Consider the following 23,012-nt stretch of genomic DNA (forward strand, 5'->3'; position numbering starts at 1 on the left):
ACTTTTTTGTCTGTTATGGTTTTTTTTTTTTTTTTTAAAACCTGTGTTCCTCCTCATTGTGTGCTGTTTACGTTCAGAGCCCTTATTGTACATTTGGGTGTTAATAACAATTTTGTTGTAATTATAAATAAGCTTGTACATTGATGTTGTTTTTGATGCAATTTATCTTTAACACAAATTGGGGTTTTTCTGATATATTGGACCAATAATAAAAAGAATGAATGCATTTGATATTTTTCTGCTTCTGTAACTTTTCATATATGTATGTGTGTATATATATATAGTCATCAAAAAGCTAAATATACTGCAGTTATGCTCTGGATGAAGAGGTTTAGAAAGGATTGAATATTTAAATATTCTTTCATACAGACAATTTAAAAACATCACAACAAGCCTTAATAATGTTTATTTAACAAAAAGATTTTATTTAGTGTCATTGCAGCTCGAACACCAACATAAGTTGCTCTTTATGTTTAATAATTTCATTTAAACTACAGCAGAAGCCCCCTTTTATGCACCGTCAACAAATAAAAGTGCAATAATGTGCAAATGCAAAATAACTATTACAAAAAAAAAACCTTCATTTGGTTTCCTTCAATCAGTACTATAAGCACTACTTCAGCTATACAAACATGTCTACTAATAACTAAAATATGGCTTTAAATTTCTACATAAATTCATGCACAGAACTGTACCAGTACCTTCAGACTTAGATGAACATAAAGCACAATCAAATGAATTAGTGGGTCAATATGTAAGGATAATAAAAATATATAAAAGCAAACAAAAAGTTATGTCAAAAAAGATCCCTTAGACTGCCAGTAGTCGGTGTGCAAGAACATCAAATGACACCAAACCTAAAGCTTTTCCTAAAATATGTGTTGTGAGCAGCTGACCGATGGTGATGATACACGGAGTCATGAGCGGGGGAGAATCCACCAGTTTTTTTCCCATCCACAGAACACTTGTCCACGCACTTGTGATCGTTTGCTAACGTTGCGCTGAATGTTTCAGGCACAACACATTTTTCCTTTTGTTTCCTTACGAACTGCGTCAGTAGAATTAATCTGTCAAATACGCAGCATTAGCTTCCTGTGAAACTTATTTCTGTCTTTGTGTTTCTGGCAGCAAAGAAATTAAGAGGTGACTGTTTTGTTAATAATTTACATTGGTTTGCCACTGGGCGCAGACAGGTGGTAAAATATTTGATATTTAAAAAATCAATAATATCCTCTGAGCAGCAAAAATCGGTTCAATCTAAAGAAAACTGGGCAATGTTTTGCTATGGTTTACAGATTGAACGTCGTGTTTCAGTCTTATAATGTGCAACAGTGCGCATCAGACTTATGGAGTATGTTTTTCTTTCAACTTTTTTGGGCTTGTTGCCCAATCTGTAGTGGCGTCTATGCAAGCCCTGCTGATTTAAAAAGCAGTGCATGCAATTAGTCCGTTGCCACTGGTGTAATGCTTAGCTATTATATCAGGGAGCTTAATACAACACTGTTTAAAAAAAAAAAAGAGAAAGAGAAAAAGTTTGGTATGTTTGGTATTGGGGCTGAAAGCTCGTTTCCGCCACTGAAAAAAAAAACCCTGATTGGCAGAGCTCATTCGATGTTTCGTTATCTCAAAATTTTGACGTAATAACTGTATTTTTTATTTTGTAGACCAAAATTTTGGAGATAGTAACTCTAATTTTCCATTTCTGGATGCCAGAAACTGTTTTTGACAGAGACGAGCTTCCGTAAAACGCAGCGTAGGCTTGCAGCAGGTTTAAGTCACACCTCAGAAACAGTGGCCTCTAGAGGAGTTAAGGTGATGTGAACAGGACACAGACGTAAACAGTACAAAAAGATGGGCGTGCCTTCTGCATCTGATGAAATCTGTATTGTCGTTTTGTGGCCAGCAGGGGGCTGGCCATTAAACTCATGTCTGAAAAAAAATATAGATGGCATTGCAGGGTTAGGGCTTGTACAGAAAATGATGTAAGAAAATGTCGCTAGTTTCAGATTTCATAAATGATCCTCTTTATTAGACTCAGTCAGAAGCTGTTAGCCAATGACTGTGCGGTTTCTCGAGCCTCGAGGCTTCACCTTGAGACATCACAGTGGCCATGTCCACCGTTTACACCGTCTGTGACTCAGACTGGATTCACTTCATGTAGCTTTGACCTAAACCCAAACTGCAGCTAAGCTGGCATCAGAGCAGCACTCTCATTAAGTTTGTGCACATTACTGTGCAAGTACAGTAACAACTGCAAAGTCTTTAAATATGGAAACAGAAACAGTAACAGCCAAAAAAAACCCCTTATTTTATAACCACACTTCCACTTCTAGCTTCTAGTTTACGAATCTACAAAAAAAGGAGGCAGTTAAGTAAAAACAGGTGAATTTATAACAGAGATCAACTTGTGTCAAACTTTCTGTTCCTGTAACAACCTGAGAGGACTCCAGGATACAAAACTCCTAACGAAGTTGTTTAAAACATGACCCATGGCTGAAAACTGCGTGTGAGTAACAGTTTGCTGACAGAAGCAGCCAACGCAGTCCGTGACAAATCCTAAACTATGTGGAAATCACCGTGGCAGCTTCTGTCTTTGTGAGGCAGTTGTCTATTTGAGATGTAACATCTCAAATAGATGTAAAAATACTGTTTGCCCTCTTTTATAACTGAGGAAGCCTGTAGGATAGGAAATGCTTTTTCTGCTTTAACAGCACAGGAAGTAGTTTCAAGTCTCAGTTCCCTTCTGCCTTGCACCAATGCTCACTCGCTGCTGCTGCTGCTGGTGATGATGTTACTGGTTCGGCCGCTCTAAATCTTCTCATACTGCCACCTCTGAGGTGATCTGCAACCGATGATACTGGAGGGAGTAGACAGAGGAGATGAGACAATGAGACTCTGAAAGGTGGGCACGTTAGTCTGAAGTGATGGGCACACATACCTGATGGGTGTCATTCCCAGTACTGTGAAAATACTGGCTAGTGTGAACACAAAGCCTGGGAACCAGTCCAGGGTTCCCTGATAGATTTTGGTGAAAGCGGGAATGTACGCCAGGCTGGCAAACTTCAGAGCGAGTTGCAGGAAGGTGAGAGTCATGCCTGAGGAGAAGGGGATGGAAGACAAAGGGAATGAAGAGAGAAGAGTTTGCTGTTTGTTTAATCTATACAAGATATTGCTGCTGTCTGTGTGTGTGTGTGTGTGTGTGTGTGTGTGTGTGTGTGTGTGTGTGTGTGTGTGTGTGTGTGTGTGTGTGTGTGTGTGTGTGTGTGTGTGTGTGTGTGTGTTTGCATTTCTGACGTTTCAAGCAGATGACGGGAGAAAAAGCCCTGGCAGTAAATTGATCTGATCCTGTAATCACCTGGAAACTGTGTGTTCATGTGTGACAGAGAGGGAGGAAGCCTTCTCTGGCTAGTTGCAGAGCAGGCTCTTATAATATGCAGGTCATTGTTTATCGTGAAGCAGCCTTAAAGGGATCACATGGAGGACTTGCTTATGCACAGATCCTCTCACATGCATCCAAAACTCCCTCAAACTCAGTGCACGCACACTGAAACACAAGACTTAAAATGGTGGTAGCTTTATTAAGGCTTAAATATCACAAGACTCCAAGGCAACCACATTTCAAAATAAAATTCAAATCTTAAAATGTCTTCAGTTTTACAGGGAAGATTATGTTTAACCTAAAAACTCCAACTGCTTTCGGCACACGGGTCTTCATCAGGGAGTAAAACAGAGTCAATGAATCGTTTCTAGTGGCATTCCACCAATCGGTGGAATAAATATAATAAAACCTCACAGTATCATATTATTGAAGAAGAGCACTTCGCAATCAAGCTGCACTTGTGGTTCCAAGATTTACTAAAAGTAAAATGGGAGGCAGAGCCCTCAGCTATCAGGCCCCTCTCCTGTGGAAACAGCTCCCAGTTTGGCTTCAGGGGAGTATCGTTTTAAAATTAGGCTTTAAACCTTCTTTTGTTTTTGTTTTGAAAAAGCTTATAGTTAGAGCTGGATCCGCTTTAGTGATGCTGCTATAAGCTCAGACTGCTGCGAGGCTTCACATGATTCACAAAGCAATCCTTCTATTCTCCACTAATTGAGGGATGATGCTCCCATCCCTCAACCGGTCATGGCAGATGGCTGCCCCTCCCTGAGTCTCTTCCTGTTAAAAGGCAGTTCTTCCTTAACACTCTCACCAAGTGCTTCCTTGTGCTAAATTTAAAAAAAGAAAGAAAAGAAACCGTGTCTGACAGCTATACGGGAAATTCTGCGATTACATAATGACTGAATAATAAATGAAGTCCTCAGCGTTGTGCCACCTGCGTGCACTGAATCCTATAAAGCAGTAAAAAAAAAACAAAAAAAAAACAGCTGGAACAAGAAACAGCTCCTGCTAACGTCTGGCTTATAAAATCTTCTTGCTTATGCTGAAAAGTGTAAAAATGTGACAGCTAATACTAAACAAGCTTAAATCATACATGGTCTTTTCATTAATTAGTAAGTTGTTTGGGCCTCGCTCTTTCATGGAGCAGTGTAACGCATGTGACATGAACTTTAATGCATCAGAGTTGACAAACCTGTTTAAGAGTCATGAAACTGGTGGCACAGCAGCCTATAACGACAATGCTTTGCTGACACAGTATTTTCTCACGAGCATTAAAAATAAACAGGACTGGTGAGTCTTTTTCCCCCTCTAACGTATCAATGACCTTCAGACAGCAAACACAACTCGCAGGAAAAGTCATGTTGTCGTTGCTTTAATGCAACCACAGATCACTCCAGCCTACTCTCAACCCGCTCTGCTCCTCGAACTCTGAAGCCATCGTTGATTTTTATGCTGCAGTCAGTAAATATGTGTCGAGTTTATTATGAATGACCAGACTGGGTTTTCATCCATTGTGTTCAAGCACCAATATTATACATTCATTCACGTGCTCAAATGACAGCCTCCAATATTCTCACTTTTTTAAAGTCAGATTAAGATGAAATACAAAGTGTGTGTTAAGTGCTCAAAAATCTTTCCTGCGTACTCACCACATGAAGAAGCTGGGACCTGCTGTGAGAGCAGAGATCTGATTGTGGTCATCGGGATGAGAGCAAACAGGGTGAGTGCACGAGCTGCAGAAAAAGTTCATGATTAACATTTTGTTCCATAATGAATTCTTCAAATCCGCCAAACCCGACCACAGCTATGCAGCTACTGCTGCCCATTCTGGGTAAGAATGGTCGCACCTGGTGTTTAAACAAGTATAATTTTTAATCCGGCAGTGCTTGCTTTAAAACAATGTCCCAATTCAGAGGCTAAATCCTTTGAGGGAAACAGGTCAGGCCTTCACAGGCAGCATTGACCCACCAAATATCTCCCTGCTGAATAACTGCCAGCTGGTGGTCTGGTCACTGAGATATAGTTATTGAGATATGAACATACAAAGCATATGTCAGAGGTAAGATTTAGAAAAATCAGCACATGTATCAGAATAAAACACACAAAGCGGTCAACTCCCTGTTTCGTAAACATCCCAAGTTTCAGTGACCATGTCCATCAATGCCTCATCAGGCAGTTTGTAGTACAGGTTTTTATCTGACTACGAAATACTGAGACTAAGGATTTTTAGTCTTTGTACACACACACACACACACACACACACACACACACACACATATATGAGAGATGGCACGATACCACTTTTTTATGTCCAATACTGATATCATAAATTTGGATATCGGCCGATACCGATATGAATCCGATATAGTGTGTTTTAATAAATAAAACAGTTTTTTTAATATCTTGCTGCATTTTGTATAAGTTCAAACTCAAGTTTAAAAAAAAGAAAACACTAAAGCTATTCTGTTATACCTGTATGCAAAAAATACACTGCACCCAAAATATTTCATAGTTCAGCAACACTGATCAATCTAATAAACTTAAACCTACTACATCCTTCCTATTCTGGTATTTTAAAGAGTACTTAGCAGAAATATTAAGCAACCTAACTAATAGGGTTCCAAACTCCCAGCAAAAAAAAAAAAAAATAGGGAACCACCCCCCACCTCATGATGCTTAATCGACATAATTAACTTTAATTTGATGCAGTGTGAAAAAATGCACAGAAATCAATTATTTTTCAAGAGTAATTAAATGGATTCAACATCTTTCTTCAACAGAATTGCAGACTGCACAGATGGTACCTTCCCAACGGAAAAAGTAGTATAGCTTACTAGGGGATATTAAACTTAACAGTTACTATATACAGTAATGGACTTCTATACATTTTACATCAGATTAAAACTTTGAGTGTAAGATTCAGATAATTATTTATTAAAAGCTAGACATTTTAAATGAGAATAAGTAAGAAAAGTATGTCTTTGTGCCCCCTTTTCCCTGTTCATGCCCTAACGGCCCCCCTGGCTAAACTTTGCTAGATCCGCCCCTGCACAGTTACCAGCCGTCAGCTGCGTAGAAAAAGATCCTGGTGTAGAAAGTTATATTAAATAAATTCTAATGACAGCTTAACAAGCTTAAACATGCTGCTGTTGTTCAGCCGCTGGTTTCCTCTTTCTGGCGCGAAGTGGGCAATAAACAAACAAGAGAGACGGACTCACGACAGAAAAGCCGATCAGCTGATCATTGATCAGTTTCACGACTGAAGTAGCAACAGGAGAGGGAGGGAGAGAAGAGGCAGTCGCTCCATATATCGGTTGTTAAGCTTAACACGGGAATGCTTTACAAACATTCAGAGATGAACTTACACACTTGCTTTACTTCTCTCTGGGATAACTTCCTCGGAGATGAAATGCCGGTTTGGTAGCGAGGCTACAAATACTGAACCAGACCGCAGACAGGTCTCCCACGCCACAGCCGCTCTATCACGTGATGCACACTACTCCGACTGCTAAGGTTATGGGCCGAGTTACGCCATGTTGCAAGTTTTGTGAGGTGTTCTTTTGATATTTAATGGATCGGATTACATTTTTTATTTCTCTTCGATATCCGATCCAGTAATTTAGGTCAGTATCAGACCGATACCGATATGTAATATCAGATCGGTCCATCTCTAATATATATATATATATTAGGGGTGCAACGATACACAAAATTCACGGTTCGGTTCGGTTCGATACTTTGGTGTCACGGTTCGATATTTTTTCGATACAAAAAAATGTTCATGCATTTTTAATTTGTCATTTATTAAAATTATAAATATATATTTTAACTCAAAAGTACAGTTTTTAAATTTAACCCTAACCCTTGTGCGTGTTTTTTATTTTGACAGCGAATGCGCACCTGCGGACCACTTATGTGCAGCCCTGGTTATTTAGCTCATCATATTGCAGCCACAGAAATTCTTTTGTCCATGAAACCATAAAGCTGCACTTTCTTTTTGCCTTATAGTCTGATTTGTCATAACTTCTCCGTTTTGTGGTAAGCTTTTCTTTGGCTGTCACTTCTTCACCCTGACCTGTCTTATTTGGCTCAGCAGAACTGAAATGCTTTTACACGCTCACTCACATAAGCTCAGCGATTCTCTGCGCGATCAACCTCTCACATGTTTAAGCTTGCTGCGGGAGATTTCACTTGTCATGTTTGCATAGTAAGCTAACGATTAATAAGACGATGTCAGAGGAATTGGTGCACAAATTATCATCACTCACAGATCAGTGCTGTCGCTCTCTATACACAGTTCGCACGATTGCAAAGTGAAAGCAAAAAAACAAGCGCAAATTCAAACGCGACTTCAATATGTCACATATTGACAGTGGCTCACCGATGCCAATGACATAATTACCCAGCTACATTTCTGAAAGAATGCAAAAGCATTGACATATATTTTTCCTACAATAGCCCGACGGGCAGGGAAGAGATAGATTTTGGTAGCCCGACTGAAAAAATCGCTAGCTCCGGGACGTCGGGCTAGCGATATTGCAAGCCCTGTATCTGATTGAGGAATCACTCATCTTTGGAAAAGAGAGTTTATTACAGAGAAATGGCTCTTTCCAAAATAAAAGCTATACTATCCGCTTCTTCTGGGCTATATTCTCAGCAGCATAAGGAGAGTCATGTGCTAACAGCTGTCTAAATGACTCGGCTAAAGTTAGTAGCATGCTTGTTGTTTTTGTCTTTGCACTAGGATGATGTCGGCGTAAATGTGCAGTCATATTCGTTGTGTTCCCACTAGTGCTTTCAGGTTAATCTCGTTGAAATGACCTTAACGCCACAACACGGCAAATCTCCGTTAACGAGCTACCGCCGATCGCTCCGTGCATGGGGCTGGGCTAGACGGCAAACACTTTAACGAGCTAACTGCGCTAACACACTAGTTCACACCAATGTAATTGAGCATTGCATGGCACATCCAACATACTGTTTTACTTTAGTCCATGACTCGCTTACCTTCAGGGTCATACGTCACATGAAAACCAAAATAATTCCAAACGCCAGATCTGAATGAGGGTGGGGGAGGTGCCCTGCGCTCTTCCTTCTGACTATGCTGTCTGTGTTGAGCGCTCAGTGGATCTGCGCTCGACAGTGCAGCCTAGGCGGAGTAGTCGAACACAGATTCACTGAGCGCTCAACACAGACAGCATCGTCAGAAGGAAAATTGATAAAATAAATTACAAATGTTGTATTGTTCGATACATATGCGTACCGAACCGAAAGCACTGTATCGAACGGTTCAATATCGATACGAATATCGTTGCACCCCTAATATATATATATGTATATATATATATATATATATATATATATATATATATATATATATATATATATATATATACACATTGTCCAAGTTCAGAAGTGAAGTATGATAAATAGCAAATAAAAAACATCCTAGTGGTGCCAATCCCGCCCAAACAATAATTAAGACACAGTATCTCATTTGTTTATAGCCAGAAAATAGACCAGACCACAACTGCTGAGAAATGTCCCTTTTTACATTTCCACATGTTTATCCGTGAGCTTTAGCTGAGTAGCTGTTTGCTGGGTGTACATATTGAGTATTGAATGTCTTAGCCTTCAGTAAGAATGCAGATCTCTTATAGTGGTCACTACAGTGAACAGCTATTCAAAGGCTGTTTTCTTGTATTTGTGTCAGTGTTGATAGCATATTTGCACAGAAACCGCCACATTGGACACTGAAGTGTGACTCCATACCCTGCCACCCACTGGCCAGCCAGTGGACTAAGTGGATATGTAAAAAACTCTCTGCAAAGTACATGTTTAAAAAAATGAAGTTCAAAAAACTTTTTTTCATGCCTAAAGATGAATAAAAATACTTAAGAAAAAAATCCTGATTGAGGTCATAATTCATGCATGAAAGGGTTAAATAAACCTTATCAAACTTAATTGGTTGAAACTGACTCCTGGCTGATTTGGTAATTAAATGTAATGTTCTTGTTGACTGCCTGTGTGCATATAACATGCTTCCTGCAGCACAGCACTCTTAGACTAAGGGGGAAAAAGTGTTTATGGCTTATAATCACTCCTAGTTCCTTGTTTTGGTTCCTACTTTTTTATGATTCATGGTGGTGTTTTAGGTCTGACGTAAACTCAAATAAACAGCTTGAATTTTAGCACACAAACTTATTTTGCTTGCTGAGTCAAACTTTCTAATCCATCAAAGCATAAACACACATTTTTTTCCCATTTGCTGTTTGCTGTGCAAACCACTTGGCAAAGTAAAAATAAAAGCAACGATTGGAATCTGAACACGCAGCTCTTCTGGGAACTAAACCTGATCTGTTTTTTAGACAATACCAAGTGTCACATGAAGAACAGGTTAGGAGCAGTCGCACAACTGGGCCTTTGTTGCTTTCAGCGTCTAATTTTTTTTATTTTCTCACTTAAAAACACATTATTTTAGGGCAGCTTTTCATCTTTATTTGACATGACTGAGAAGGATACTGGAAAGTGGGGGAAAACACACAGCAAAGGGTCCTAGGTTAGGCTTGCATTGAGCCTGATCAACCAGGGGCGCTAAACTGGGGGCCTATTTACTCTGTTTAAAGGTCATAGGAGAAAATGAAGGATGTGGCCTGTGCGTGTGGCATGAGCTCTAAACCCGCCTCAAATCTTCTGGATGAAGTGTCTCTATTAGCTGATAATCCACCACAAATTTACTATAAAATCTGTGTAACATGTTTGTTCTTACCGAGGTAGAAAGTGAGGGTCGTCGTTACAAAGGACATGAAGTAAATCCCGACAGCGAAGGACACCATGCCGATCAGAATGAGCGAGGTGTCGCTGCAGCAGCGTCGAAACCCGATGACACCTATGTAACTGGTGAGGAAGATCACACAGCCTGCTGCATTTCCGTACCCCACCTGAAGAAAGAGGAAAAGAAATGAGAAAAAAAAGAAGGGAGAGATGTTCAGCGATAGAGAGGCAATAATAAACAGACTATGCAACTAGAACACATGGCATTAATGCTTAAGTGCCTTAAATCTGCATTATTTTTAATGACCAGCAGGGGGCGACTCCTCTGGTTGCAGAAACACTCCTGGCTGTATAGACATTTGTGGGAAAACACGCCTCAGTTCCCTCAGTCTGTTCAGAAGACTACAGTCATACAGTCAGAAAGGAGGATGAACAAGGGTGTGCTCATTAGCTAACAACATACCAATCTGTTGTCCCGTCTGCTTAAAATAGAGTTAAAACTAGCAGTGTTACTTTTATCCCATCTTTTTTGCATCAAATCACAAAAAATGGGGTAAAAAAACTTACTAGAGTGGCGTTCCAGCTGAGTGGTGCTCTCAGCACAAAGGCGCCCAGTACTTCAATGGCTCCGCCCACTGCAAAGTCGTACAGGATGGCAGCCACAAACAGCAGAGCCACATTCACTCTGTTTATCTCAACAGGAGCCTCGACAACTGAAGAGTTAGTGGAGGCGCGTAACAGTAGGTGGCGGTTCTCCTCCGGCTCTCCATCGCTTACACCTTTCACCTTTAATAAAGACGGACATGCGTGGTATATGAGCTCGGCGAGGTGGTAGAGCGAGCACGTGTGGCTAAAACTGAAGGCAGAACATGAATAAAGATGGTTCTAGTTATAAGACACATAATTACAGATTAATGTAATTATTCACATTATTATTACAGCAGCATGTTTAATGATCGACAATTTAGCTTGCTGTTCTTTATTTTATGTCATAGATGTACTTTTAGGTCATTAGGTCATGGTGAGGTCACCAAAAAGAAAGAAGTTTTTTTTTCTACTTTTGGCTCTGTATGATGTCAGTAGGATCAGATCCTCTGAATGTGGTTATCTCTACCTGGTGTTCAGAGCCCTTTTGTTTTGAAGGGGCAGCTAATCAGAAAAAACTTACCTTTAAGGGGGGAGGAGCTAGAAGCAAAGTGGATGAAGGGCCATTATAAAATATACTGTGAATCATGCAAAGCTGCTCCAATAGAGTCCAAGAATAAAAATAAACAATCTGATTAAAAATACACAAAAAACACATGGCTACACTGGACCCCCGCCCCCTCTGAACCCTCTCACATGCACACACTGACCTGCAGCAGGAATATGGAGTGTAAGAGGCAGAGCAGATGCAGCAGTGTGCTGATGATAAGCAGGATGGTCCCATGTCCCAAACTGGAGCTGTACAGGTGGAACAGATGGCCAGAAGCGAGGCTGCCCACCACGCCTGCTAACCCATACATGAACTCCACCTTCATCAACACCTGCAAGGGGGCACAGGGTTATTTCTTTTAATATAAATCAGTTAAAGTAAACTGTTTTGCTTTTGTTTGGGTTTTTTTTTTTTTCAGTTCAATTCAGCTGAATCATGGAGTAAAAGCCATCTGTCACAACGGGTTTGGGGGTGAAGGGAGGCAAACAGGACAAAGAAACACTGTGGAAGAGAGCAAGAGTAGTAATAATAACTTAATAATAACTAATGACTACATGCAGATTGGTGTATTAAGCTCCCAGCTTTCTAGGCCTATTGCAGCACAACTAAGGAAGGATTCAGGGTCACCTGATCTAGAACTATCACCATGCTTTATCAAGAAAGAAGAAAGTGTACTTTATTGATCCCCGTGGGGAAATTCCTCTCTGCATTAACCCATTCACTCAGTGAAGCAGTGGGCAGCCATTGGGCACCCGGGGAGCAGTGTGTAGGGACGATACCTTGCTCAGGGGTACCTCAGGGTAGCTGTTCAGGGGAATCGAACCCCCGACCTTCCGATCAGTGGGGCCACCACTCTACCTACTGAGCTATCCCTGCCCCTCAAAAAGGAAAGTCTTAAATTTAATCTTAAAAAAGTAGAGAGGGAATCCAGACTGGGAGCTGGCTCCACAGCAGAGGGGGCTAACCCCTGGGTGATTTGGTAATTAAATGTAATTTTCTTTTTGACTGCCTGTGTGCATATAACATGCTTCCTGAAGCACAGTACTCTCAGACTAAGAGGGGGAAAGTGTTTATGGCTTTATGTTAAAGGTTTAAGCTTACTTTTTTTTTTAAGTTCACTGAATATATATTTGAGTTTTATTGTGTTTCTTTTAGGTACAACATCTGCATTGCATAGATTTTAGTTAAAAGAGGTGACGCAGACTCGTATATCGACCAATTGTGCTCACATGAGCAATAAAACCTAAAGGCCATTTTTGAATAAGGGAAATCCCTGAAAAAAATAATAGCGAAAGACTGAAAAATCTGGAAAGAAAAGAAAAGAAAAAAAAGGGGAAAAAGAGAGAGAGAGAGAGAGAGAGAGAAAGAAAAGGTCTTCTTTAATGGCCCAACTCATTCGTTTATATCCTTGTAATTCTTAGTTTTTGCACATTATCATCAGTTTTATAGTCAAACACAAAGTTTTGTGATTGAAAGTAAGTTATTTTGAGGCTCCTCTCGGCGCTCCTTCCACGGCTTTGCAGCTGCAGCACGCCAGTAACTCACCTTGGAGCGGTCGGCCGCCGTGGAGCCGAGTGAAGCTAGAGTCATTACACCGGGCCAATATGCGGTGAACCCGCCGGAGAGCCCGAGGACAGTCCCCGCCGCGAACATCACCTGCAGCGGCAGTTTTAGAACGACTACCAGGAGCAGGATGACCCTAGACAACAGGTAGCCGGTGAGGGGGGACACGATGGGGGCTTTCCTCCGGCCGCGGTCGCTCAGTCTTGCCAGGAACAGCGCAGGAAAGATGGGAGTCAGCTGGATAATGAGGTTGTTGATCATGTAGAAGTCGGTCATGGCTTTCTGCTGGGCATCCTCACTGGAGTGGCCCGGGTCGGTAGCGTTGGCACAGCGGTCCCAGACCACCATCTGCAGCGCGGTATCAAAGAGAGTGCTGCCCAGCTGCTCGAGCACGATGATCGGCTCGATCTGCCGAAGCATCGCGAAGGCTGCTTGACACAAGTTCGGTACCACCATGATCTGGATTGTTGTAACTTTGTAAATAAATAAAGATGACCGTCTTCTAGGACTTCTTCCGTCAGTAGTAAGTGAAGGGTGTGTGCGCGTGTGCTTCAAACTAAGCAGCCTCACCGAGGAAACACGCCCACTTCCTCATCCCTTGCTGCTGATCAGCTGGCTTCAGTACACTCTGTCAGATTTTACGAAACCACCTTCTTTCATCAGGCTCTGGGCCACTATTTACATTTTCATCATTACCGTTTCTCTGTGCTCCCTATTATATCTCCACACAAATCATCTCTCGTTGCATTTATCTAGGTTTGAGATATAAAACTGAAACACAACTGAGCTGCAGTCCAAAACATGGCATTAGATATGAACCCATTGAAGGCAGTTAATCCATCTCAGCTGGTATACTTTCATTTTCATTTACACTTTTAAATAAATTATCAGTGTGTGACTTTAAAATGTGAAAAATGCTGAAAAAAGACCCAGCACGCACCACCCATGTAATTACACAGGTATTGCAAAGCCAAATCAAATGTGCAGTTCCTGTAAATTTCTATGAAGAGCTGTAGGCGAAGTAGATATCGCATGCATACAACAGCACATATACAGACATTACTGCCAGCTCATTTCAAGGTAAACCAGAAAGCAGGTAATCCTCTAACAGGTGAAGCCTGAAACAGGAAACATTTAATTTCCTTCCAATAAACAGCAGTGACTGCAGTCTTTGTGGATAGGCTTCTGCTAGAGTGGTCTCTGTTGTATGTTGATAGAAATAATTTGAACTGAAAAAAAGCACATTCACAATGGGTTCCCACAAGCTCAACAATGCACTAACCACAAGGTACTTTCAAAAGCTGCTGCTTACAGCTCACAAATAGAACTCAAGGAAGTGTTTGCTTATTCAGTTCTGGTCCAATAATGAGACATACCTCCTTCAAAATGTTTGTAATGTAAAGTGTACTCTATGTATACTCCCTGGCCAAGTCAGTGGGTAGCTGTTCAACTGCTCCTTCATCATCCAATCATATGGAGACATCTCAAAGTATTTAGGCAGGTAGACACAGTCAAAAAGACATAAATTCAAACTGTGCATCACAGTTAGGAAGATATGATCTAAGTGACTTTAAACACAGCATGGTTGTTGATGTCAGATAGACTGGTCTTAATATTTCACAAACTGCTCGTCTGTTTACAGAGAAGGATCCAAAAAGAGAGAAAACATCCAGTAAGTGGCAGTTCTCTGGATGAAAATGCCCTGTTGATGTCAGAGAATGCGCAGAATGCTTTGAGCTGATAGGATGGCAACAGTAATTCAGTTAACCACAGAAGCAGATGGGCTACAGGAGCAGATCACACCAGGTGCCACTCCTGTCAGCTTAGAACAGGAAACGGAGACTGAAATTCTATTGTACACCAAAACGGGACAATATCCATCCATTCGTCCATTTTCAACTGCTTATCCAGATCACGGGTGCAGCAGTCTCTAACGTGAAGCCTAAATGTCCCTCTAACCAACTGCCTCATCCAGCTCTTCAGTAGGGGACACCGAGGCGTTTCCTGGGTATTCCTCTGGGCCTTATCCTGGTGGGACATCAGTCAGAACGCCTGGACAATAGAAGATTAGAAAAACTGTTGCCTGGTGTGACGAGTCTCAATCTCTGCTGCCACATTCAGAGGATAGGGTCACAGCAAAGTGTGAATGAAGTGTCCCTTTGGTTAGTGTATGTATATGGACAATGAAATGATCCCCCCACCTCCACTTCCAGTATTAACACTGAAAACACATGCAAATGAACCACTCAGGAAACCCACATGTACAGGTTTTGTTTTTAATGAGAAAATATTCATAATATGTATAGTGGGTGTGTAACTGTGAGCCTTACATGTGCTATAAAATAACAAAGCAGAGTATGAGCATACAAGTGGTTAACATAGGAACAGGGGTTATACTGTGTTTATATTGTAGTAATAAGATTGCTTTATCACACACACAGACAGTGAGTCCCACACTGGAGAAGCTCTGTAGGCCGAAAACAAGCTACCAGCATTTAAAATGATAAATAAAATCATCTCTGCACCATAAATTCAAACATCAAAAGCATAATAATAATAATTATAATAATAATAATAATAAATCACACCATTCATTAATTCCTCCGTGTGTACGTTTCATAAGCGACTCTAATGAGAACTTTGATTGGTTCCCACAAGGATGAAAACCTTTTCCGTCCTGTTGTCTTTTAGCCTTTAAGTCAAAAATAATCTCATACCAGCGTTAAAGACACTTCACCTCTGCTGCACCACAGAAGACCCTGAAAGGAGAACTTGGATGATTCTCTGGAACATATGTGTGGGTTTTAATATTATTTGTTCTGGGTTTGGTGGAAGTGGACACCGCAGAGGCATGAGTCCTTGATTTTCACTTTTGGTTTATGGCGTTTGTGCCACGCTTTCTTGACAAAGCATATCACAAGACAGCCGAGTGGAATAAGTTGCAAAGGGTGGCTTGACTTGATAGGTTAGTAGATGTCCAGCAATTACATCTGTGGTTTAGCTCAGCGTACATTCAGTGTGTTTGGAAGCAAAGAGAGAAGTTGCTGCCTTGCTGAAGGGCACTTGGACAGGTCAAAACTGTGACTTTTGGTTTACAAAAACGATTTTGTTTCTCCTCACATCTGGACGCAGAAACGAATCTCAAAGGCTACGACAGAGGAATACAATCAAAAGTTGTCCAGAAATACCGTTTCCACAGCCAGTTTGACACATTTCTACTTTTCATTTTAAATTAAAGACAGTCTGTTATACTCCAGGGAGAAGTGTGGTTGTGTTAAAGTGTATTTACTGTTTTACTCTTGAAGCTGAATCCTGTTTTTCTTCGTCACTTTGTATGATTTCAACACTTCAAAACACAAAATCAATGTCATTCTGCAAAATTCAGTCACAATACAGTTAGTAAAAAAACAAAAAAACCCTTACAAGCCCAACTTACAGCACAGCTCAGCGTCTCGAAAGACCTTTATTGCCTTCTTTTTGCCACTGCACTTTTTTTTCAGCTGTGCTTGTTTCAGGTTAGGAAAGGAGTGTGAATCCATTCGCACACTTGTACGCCTTAAAAAGGACGTGGAGAGCTCAGGCTGGTGGGTTTTCTCTAAATAACATTCTGTTTTGGTATAACGACTTCTTATAAAAACCTTTTTTGATTATTTTTTTCATCAAACTTTATCCTCGGCTAGCAAGTAGATACAGACGTTCATAGGTCAAATACACAGTCCTACCTCAGTATAATACATGAAACAACTGCTTACATCATCAGAAAGCACAGGTCAACAAAGCGACGTAGCCAACAAAACTAAAATAAGTGATTTTTTTTAATATAAAACCCCTGACCCAGCCCTTTAATTAACACACACATTCACTCAAATGGTGCAAGCACTACCAGCAGGTAGCCCCCCCCCCCTTCTTTCTGTTTGCACTGGAAAAGAAGCGATTACAGGCAAACTTTCTATCTAAGGTGGTTGCTTATTTTCCCTAAGGTCTACCGACAGTGTAGTAATGCAGGATAGGAGAGGATACAATACATACCGTGCACCGACAAGCACTGGCGGTCTAAGGCAAGTTTAGTTTTGCTAGTTTTGCTAATTTCTTGACTAGCATTTAACACAAAAAGGATGCTGACCGCTCAAAATTCAGTAAAGATGCTTGACAAGAAGGCAAAAGCTCCTGGCAAGCGTGTCAAACTTGTGTCATATCTGCACTGTGCCATTATGGGCTCTGAAAGTGACGCTTTGGGGCACCTTTCGGTTCGGTTCCTGGAAAACACAGCAGCTTTCCAGTAGTAAATCCAGGTAAAAGTATTTCTGAAATTACAAAAAATAAGAGGGTGATCTGGCCTCTCCTTGTCTACTTCCTCTCAGAACTTTCTTTTTTTGAATAGCTGCATCTGCCTATCTTTTATATCGTCCTCTTGATTAAAAGCTTTCCACACTTTCAGAAGATGACTGTGGTTATTATATAGCACGCGCAGATGAAACCACCATCAGAGAGTCTCAGGCAACCAGTCAAAATAAAAGTTTTAGATCTTATTTGAATAATAGCATAAAGGTGAAAAATCCTAAGAATATTTCAGTCATTTAGCATCTACCAGCTATTAAAAACACTAAACGTTGCTCTAAAACCACCATCAAACACCTTTGAAGTGTCTCTTTTATTGCTGACCACCTTCACATATTTCCCACATCCTCAGCCACTTAACATGCTAATATACCTTCAGTTTTCAGGTCCAAAAAGCCCCACTGGTTCACACTGCTGGGGTCATGTGATCTTCAGATACTCTTAATAAAATAAATAGTTTTCCTTCCTGCTTTCTCACTTTTCCTTCAGTCTTTCCTCTTCCTTCATTCTCTCCAATTGGCTTGTTAGTTGTCTCTGAAGGGAGTTTTTTACTCCTCCTCCTCCTCTTCTTCCTCCTCTTCCTCTTCTTCCTTGCCTTCCTCATTGGCATAGATGCCGGCTTCCCACTTCAGCGCCATGTCGCTTTTCCTCCTGGTCACACGAGTGGCCTCCAGAACCTGATGATTACAAAGCAACCAATCAGATGCAAGTGCGACCGGGAGCGATGTAATTGTTACAAACATAAAAAACAACAACAACAAAAACCCCAAAACACGCACGCCACAGTGACTTTAACATGACATGCAGTGTATGTCAAACACTGAGGGCGCGCACATCTAATCACTTTAATTAAATGACAAAAATAAAGAGCACCTGCAGTGTTTGACAGCAACAACAAAAGTAACTTTACTCCATTTCAGGGAAAATTCATGCTTGAACACCACATTAAACGTGTCCAGTCATTATTCCTCTCCCACACCCATGCTGATACTCACAATCACCTTCAAGCAGACAGACAAGGACAAGGGGAAAAGATTTCTTTGTCAACTGGAATCCAGGGTAGATCAGAACAGGGTGTAGGTGAAGTGGATTGTGGGTAGTGGCAGAGGGCTGACAGCAGTCATGATGATAGAAAAGTATGGACATGAGCTTCTCAAAGCTCAGGCCAATTACGTAGTGTCAGATTGAAGCACACCCAAGTACCGTATCTTTTAACGACTACACACTTTTGAATATCATTTACAAACATATTTATCATATATAGCTATATGGCACCATTAAAATGGCTCCTTCTGTTTTAAATATTGAAAGAAACTTTTTAAATCAACACTCTATACAGCATGTACATAAATTGGAATGTGTGGATTAAAGGTTCACACCAAATCCACGGACAAGCACATGCAGCACCAACACCACAGAGCAGAACAAGGAAATGAGAGTACAACCAGACCTGGGAGCAGACATAAAAACACATGTGGGTTTTGTTCAGAAAGTGCCCTGTCTATGGTTTCCAATCTACCATCTACAATTTCAGCACTGGTTTCATTTCTAAAAGACTGACTGAAGGACAATTAGAAGATAAAAACAACAAAGTGGAAGTGGAACTCTTCTCATTCTGACTCTGTAACTGGACTCGGGAAGTCAAAATCACTGTGAATAGGCAGTTTCTTCAGGTGATACTGATATATGCTACACTTCTGTGCAAAGGTTTTAGGTAATAAACACATTTAGATTCTTATTATTAATAACTGAATGTAATGAGGGACCCAAAGTCCAATTAATAAATTATGATCCCAACGATCCAATGAGACACACACAAGTAATGCAAATTTAAACTCACTCTGATTATTTTAATAGAGCTCTTTTTTTATATAAAGGTTTTTATTACAGGAGCTTCATGTTTATTGCTCAGCTGGGAGTTTGATGATGTTCAAAACATAACAGCAGGTTATGGTATTAAATGGAAACCACATTCATAACTGTAACTTCTTTTCTTTCATAGAGGATAATCCAGTATATTCTCAGCTAACGGGGTGGAAGCACTGAAGCACTTTTCCTGAGTCTTTAGAGAATCCAGCCAGCTCTTAGTATGGCTCCCATGGGCCACTTAGTCCAAATACTCTTCCTAAACAAAACTGACTATTCAAGCTCACCCTAGTATCAACACTGACTCAGAAATAGCTTATTTTGAATCCAGAGAGGCCATGATGCTGTAAAGGGAAAGGGTCCTCACACTAAATATTAACCAGATTTCTTTTTATTGTACCCTGAAGAAAGATTTATGGAAGTGGATCTAAATCCATCCTTAGTTCACGTTTAGTACCTGAAACTTTTGCACAGCACTGCATAAAGCTGATTTTTGCCATCTACTTGGACTCTGTTGTATATGAATCTAATGTGTATGGTCTGACCCAGGTCTGTCAGTAAAGGCAGTTACAGGAGGGAAGAGATTCCTCAGGTACCTCAGTGGTTACCTCGTTAGCCAGCAACAAACGGGCATACTGATCGAGCAGCAGGAGAGAAGCAACAGTACACGAAGTCAACACATGTGATGTCATCATGGATAAACAACAGCACAATTAGCAACAACATCAGCATCTAACAACTGCGCAGCAGAGATGTTTGTGTGGAATAAATTCAGTGAAGTAACTTGAAGTATGTGATCTTACAGCAGCTGGAATGAAATGTTCCCTCCCAGTGGATCTGCTGTGTGTGAATATGAACTTGAGCGTGCGGTGCTCATGAACTGAAAAGTGAAACTTCTGTCTGTCATTTCTGATTACGCAACATTTCCAACAATTTCTTTCTGTTTGCGTGCCAAACCTTTCACCTTTTTGTGAGACCCCATTTTGAATACATGAGCGTTCTGGTGTCGAATTACATTTATTACAAAACATTAAAAAAAAGACAAAAACATGGGGTCAGGACAGAAAGCCCCTCTTACTTTCACTCTGACTGTTTGACTCTCTTCTCTTCCAGGCTGGGAATTACCCTTTGGTGATGTACAGTATGTGCTCATACCAGGTCACGGGCGTTGACATTTAGGGGAGGTGATTTAACCAAAGCCCGGCTGAACAAATACGTATTATGTGACAAACTGGGTCATCTCTTGGCACTTTCACAGAGATCAGGGGATTTATAATAACTGATGCTCACAACTACTACATTAGTTTGTGGTGCTTTGTATTACGCGTTTTCTGCAACAGAAAGCTTTTGATTTTGCAGTGAAAAGCACCTCAGTCTCTTTCTCTTATTCTGTGTCTAGTCATTTATCTTTCCCTGGGTTGAAATACTTACACTGTTGTCCTCAATTTTCTCTCTCCTCTTCACTTTGTGTGTTTCGTAGTCTTCCATAAGAGTCTGCATGAAGTTTTTGGGTCGTGATCCTCCAGAGTCCTCACTGCCAGCATCAGACAGGGCTCCTTCAGAGGTCGAGGGGGAGACAGGTGGCGCAGGTCGAACTTTCTCAATCTTTCCTGAAAACCCCAAAAATAAAAAAAGAAAAAAATCCATACTATGGGTTATTTAAACATTTTTTTTAGTTCTTTTCTTTTTAAAAATTGTTACATTTACATCGTTTGGAGCCAAAGCTATTGTTCTTAGATATACTTAAGACACAGAAAACCTGTGCTCTGCCTGCTATGACTGAGGAAAGAGCATGCAAGCAGTCATTCTGTGGGTGGTTGGACTGACTGATTCTTATATAGCACTTTTTTACTTGAGCACTCAAAATCTAGCTTTATACAACATGCCTCATTCACACCCATTCACACAAGCACTTTTTCTATACTTAAGTGCTTTCTATCTAACATTCACACACATAGATACTCGGATGGACGCATTAAAGAGCATTTTAATCTTCAGTATCTTGCCTAAGAATACTTTGACACACAGACTGGAGCAGTCGGGGATCTGACCAACTTCCAATTAGTAGATGACCTTTTCTACCTCATGAGCTACTTTTAGACCATTTCTAACATAGGGCTTTTCCTCCTTTACCACTCTAGAATAATTCAGTTCAGAGATACAGCATGAACTTTTCCTTGTGCTGCTGGCTGCATGGCTCCCTTCTGTTAAAAAAAGAAGCTAAAAAAAACTCTCTCTTTTAGTCACAGGAATTCATAAACAGCAAATTTACATGCTAATATTTACCCATTAGCTTTCCAACTGAGTAATGTTGAAGTTGATGGGTTGATTCTGGCATTTAAAACAAACTAATAAACTTGTTAACTGTATGACTGTATGACCCTTGTGAGGACCTGCAGTACTAACTGACCTGGCGCTGTCCGTGCTGTCAATGTGAGTCTAGTTGGCAAACTGTTGCTCTTCATCTTATCTGTGGGGGAAATAGTGGCGTGCCGCATCCCCGTCCTCACAGGTCCATGACTACTGCTGGAAGTGCCGCTGGGCCGGACAACAACGGTAGGCTGCACCTCCCTCTGCTTCTTCAGTTCTTCCTCTCTCTGCTGAGCTGCTCGGATCTCCTCTTCAATCATGGACAGAGTTCGCTGCTTCTTGGAGCGCAGGCGGAACGGGCCGCTAGCCGCCTCCACCTCTGGCCCTCGCGCTGCTGTCGCCGTGCTACGCAGTTCAGCCGCCTCTGAGTATTTACTGAAGTAGCTGAACTCTGGTTTCTCTGGGCTTGGAGGAGACGGGGGACGGTATACAGGGGTTGGCCTAGAGACAGGAGCTGTTGTGGCAGGAGCAGGCACAGGCGCAGGAGCTGGGGCTGGAGCTGATGAAGCAAGCGCTCTGGTGTAGGAGGACTGGATTTTAATCCTGGGACCTCCGTCTCTGGGCCTCTGTGGTGGTGAGACAGGCTGAGACGGTGGAGGAGAAGGCGTCTGGAGCTGTGATTGTGCTGGTCTTGGGGACTGCTGTTGCTTCTGAGCCTCTTGTGATTCTGATGGCTTCTCTTGGGAAACAACTCTCACCACTGGCTGCCTGTCTGGCTGTGGGGATGAGTTGGATGGCGCAGGACTGGAGGACACAGGTGACTGGAAACTGGGGGCTCCACCAGAAGACACAGGGGAGGAAGAAACTGGCACTGGGCTGCTTGTGGATACAGAGCATGGAGATGCAGGGGTACTCAGCTGTGAAGAATTCAAGTCAGCTTGCTGCCAGTCTTCTAAGTTTTCAGCTGCTAGGGCATTTTGGATGGCATTTTGAACAAGAACCCCAGCATGGTACTCCAGCTCATCTTCTGTTGGACTGCCACTCATCTGCCCGTTGACTGGAGTAGTTGGCTGAGGGGTAGGTGGTGACACAGGGGTAAGTGGCAATGGGGTAGGGGGTAGCGAAGCCCCGCTGTCAGAAACATTATCCAAGCTAAATATAGTAGTGTCCTGAGAGCGGACTGATAACTCATCCAGTCCTGAGTCAGACTCCTCTGGGTGAAAAGCTGGATGAAAATGACCTTTTGCTTCCTCTTCCTCAGGTAGGATTGTCATCACAGCTAGCGCACATGTGAATTCATCTTTAGTTCTTTCATCAGACCAGGTCACGTGCGTCTCCCCAGTTTCTGCAACAATGTCACTGCTCCCGTGGCTGCCCCTGGCTGTGGATTTCGAGAAGGGTTTGGCAGAGTATATTTGAGGAGCTACATCCTTCTTGGTAGCCTCCCCTTGCAAAAACTGCTTCCTAGCAGAGGAGAAGTTGATCTGCTCCTCCACGATGTCCTCCTTCCTGGTTAGCTCCGAATCAAGGGTTACCACTGTGGGAGGGCCTGACACCTGAGGCTGCAAAACAGATGAGAGTACAGAA

The 23,012-nt window shown here is 41.5% G+C and overlaps 2 protein-coding genes across 5 annotated transcripts in view; both read right to left on the reverse strand.

Moving 5' to 3' along the window:
* Positions 1 to 399: 399 nt before the first annotated feature.
* Positions 400 to 15,060, reverse strand: LOC120714241 (thymic stromal cotransporter homolog). Its single transcript, XM_040000361.1, has 7 exons — positions 12,894 to 15,060; positions 11,509 to 11,679; positions 10,721 to 10,939; positions 10,149 to 10,320; positions 5,029 to 5,112; positions 2,939 to 3,095; positions 400 to 2,857 (listed from the first exon to the last, which is right to left on the reverse strand). The coding sequence occupies exons 1-7, from the start codon at positions 13,365 to 13,367 to the stop codon at positions 2,809 to 2,811; spliced, it is 1,326 nt and encodes a 441-aa protein (XP_039856295.1). The 5' UTR covers positions 13,368 to 15,060; the 3' UTR covers positions 400 to 2,808.
* A 113-nt stretch (positions 15,061 to 15,173) lies between these two features.
* Positions 15,174 to 23,012, reverse strand: part of LOC120714237 (A-kinase anchor protein 2) — a 91,754-nt gene continuing 83,915 nt past the window's right edge. For 2 of the 4 annotated variants that reach the window (XM_040000355.1, XM_040000358.1), the window contains 4 exons: positions 21,526 to 22,987; positions 20,547 to 20,725; positions 19,712 to 19,750; positions 15,174 to 17,926 (listed from right to left, as the gene is read on the reverse strand). In XM_040000355.1, the coding sequence (XP_039856289.1) occupies positions 17,798 to 17,926; positions 19,712 to 19,750; positions 20,547 to 20,725; positions 21,526 to 22,987 (1,809 nt within the window). In that variant the 3' untranslated portion in view covers positions 15,174 to 17,797. The remainder of the gene's footprint in view (positions 17,927 to 19,711; positions 19,751 to 20,546; positions 20,726 to 21,525; positions 22,988 to 23,012) is intronic. The other 2 variants (XM_040000356.1, XM_040000357.1) reach the window with 2 other exon arrangements.

The sequence above is a fragment of the Simochromis diagramma genome, unplaced genomic scaffold (assembly GCF_900408965.1).
Source record: "Simochromis diagramma unplaced genomic scaffold, fSimDia1.1 OVJJ01000596.1, whole genome shotgun sequence".
NCBI lineage: Eukaryota > Metazoa > Chordata > Actinopteri > Cichliformes > Cichlidae > Simochromis > Simochromis diagramma.

What these genes read in the sequence shown, in the direction of transcription:
- LOC120714241 (XM_040000361.1), bottom strand. Translation starts at nt 13,367, where the DNA reads ATGGTGGTACCGAACTTGTGTCAAGCAGCCTTCGCGATGCTTCGGCAG. An exon ending in GGTCCCAGCTTCTTCATGTG is followed by an intron (nt 3,096 to 5,028) that starts GTGAGTACGCAG and finishes CCTTCTCCTCAG; the next exon opens with GCATGACTCTCACCTTCCTG. An exon ending in CTGGGAATGACACCCATCAG is followed by an intron (nt 2,858 to 2,938) that starts GTATGTGTGCCC and finishes TACTCCCTCCAG; the next exon opens with TATCATCGGTTGCAGATCAC.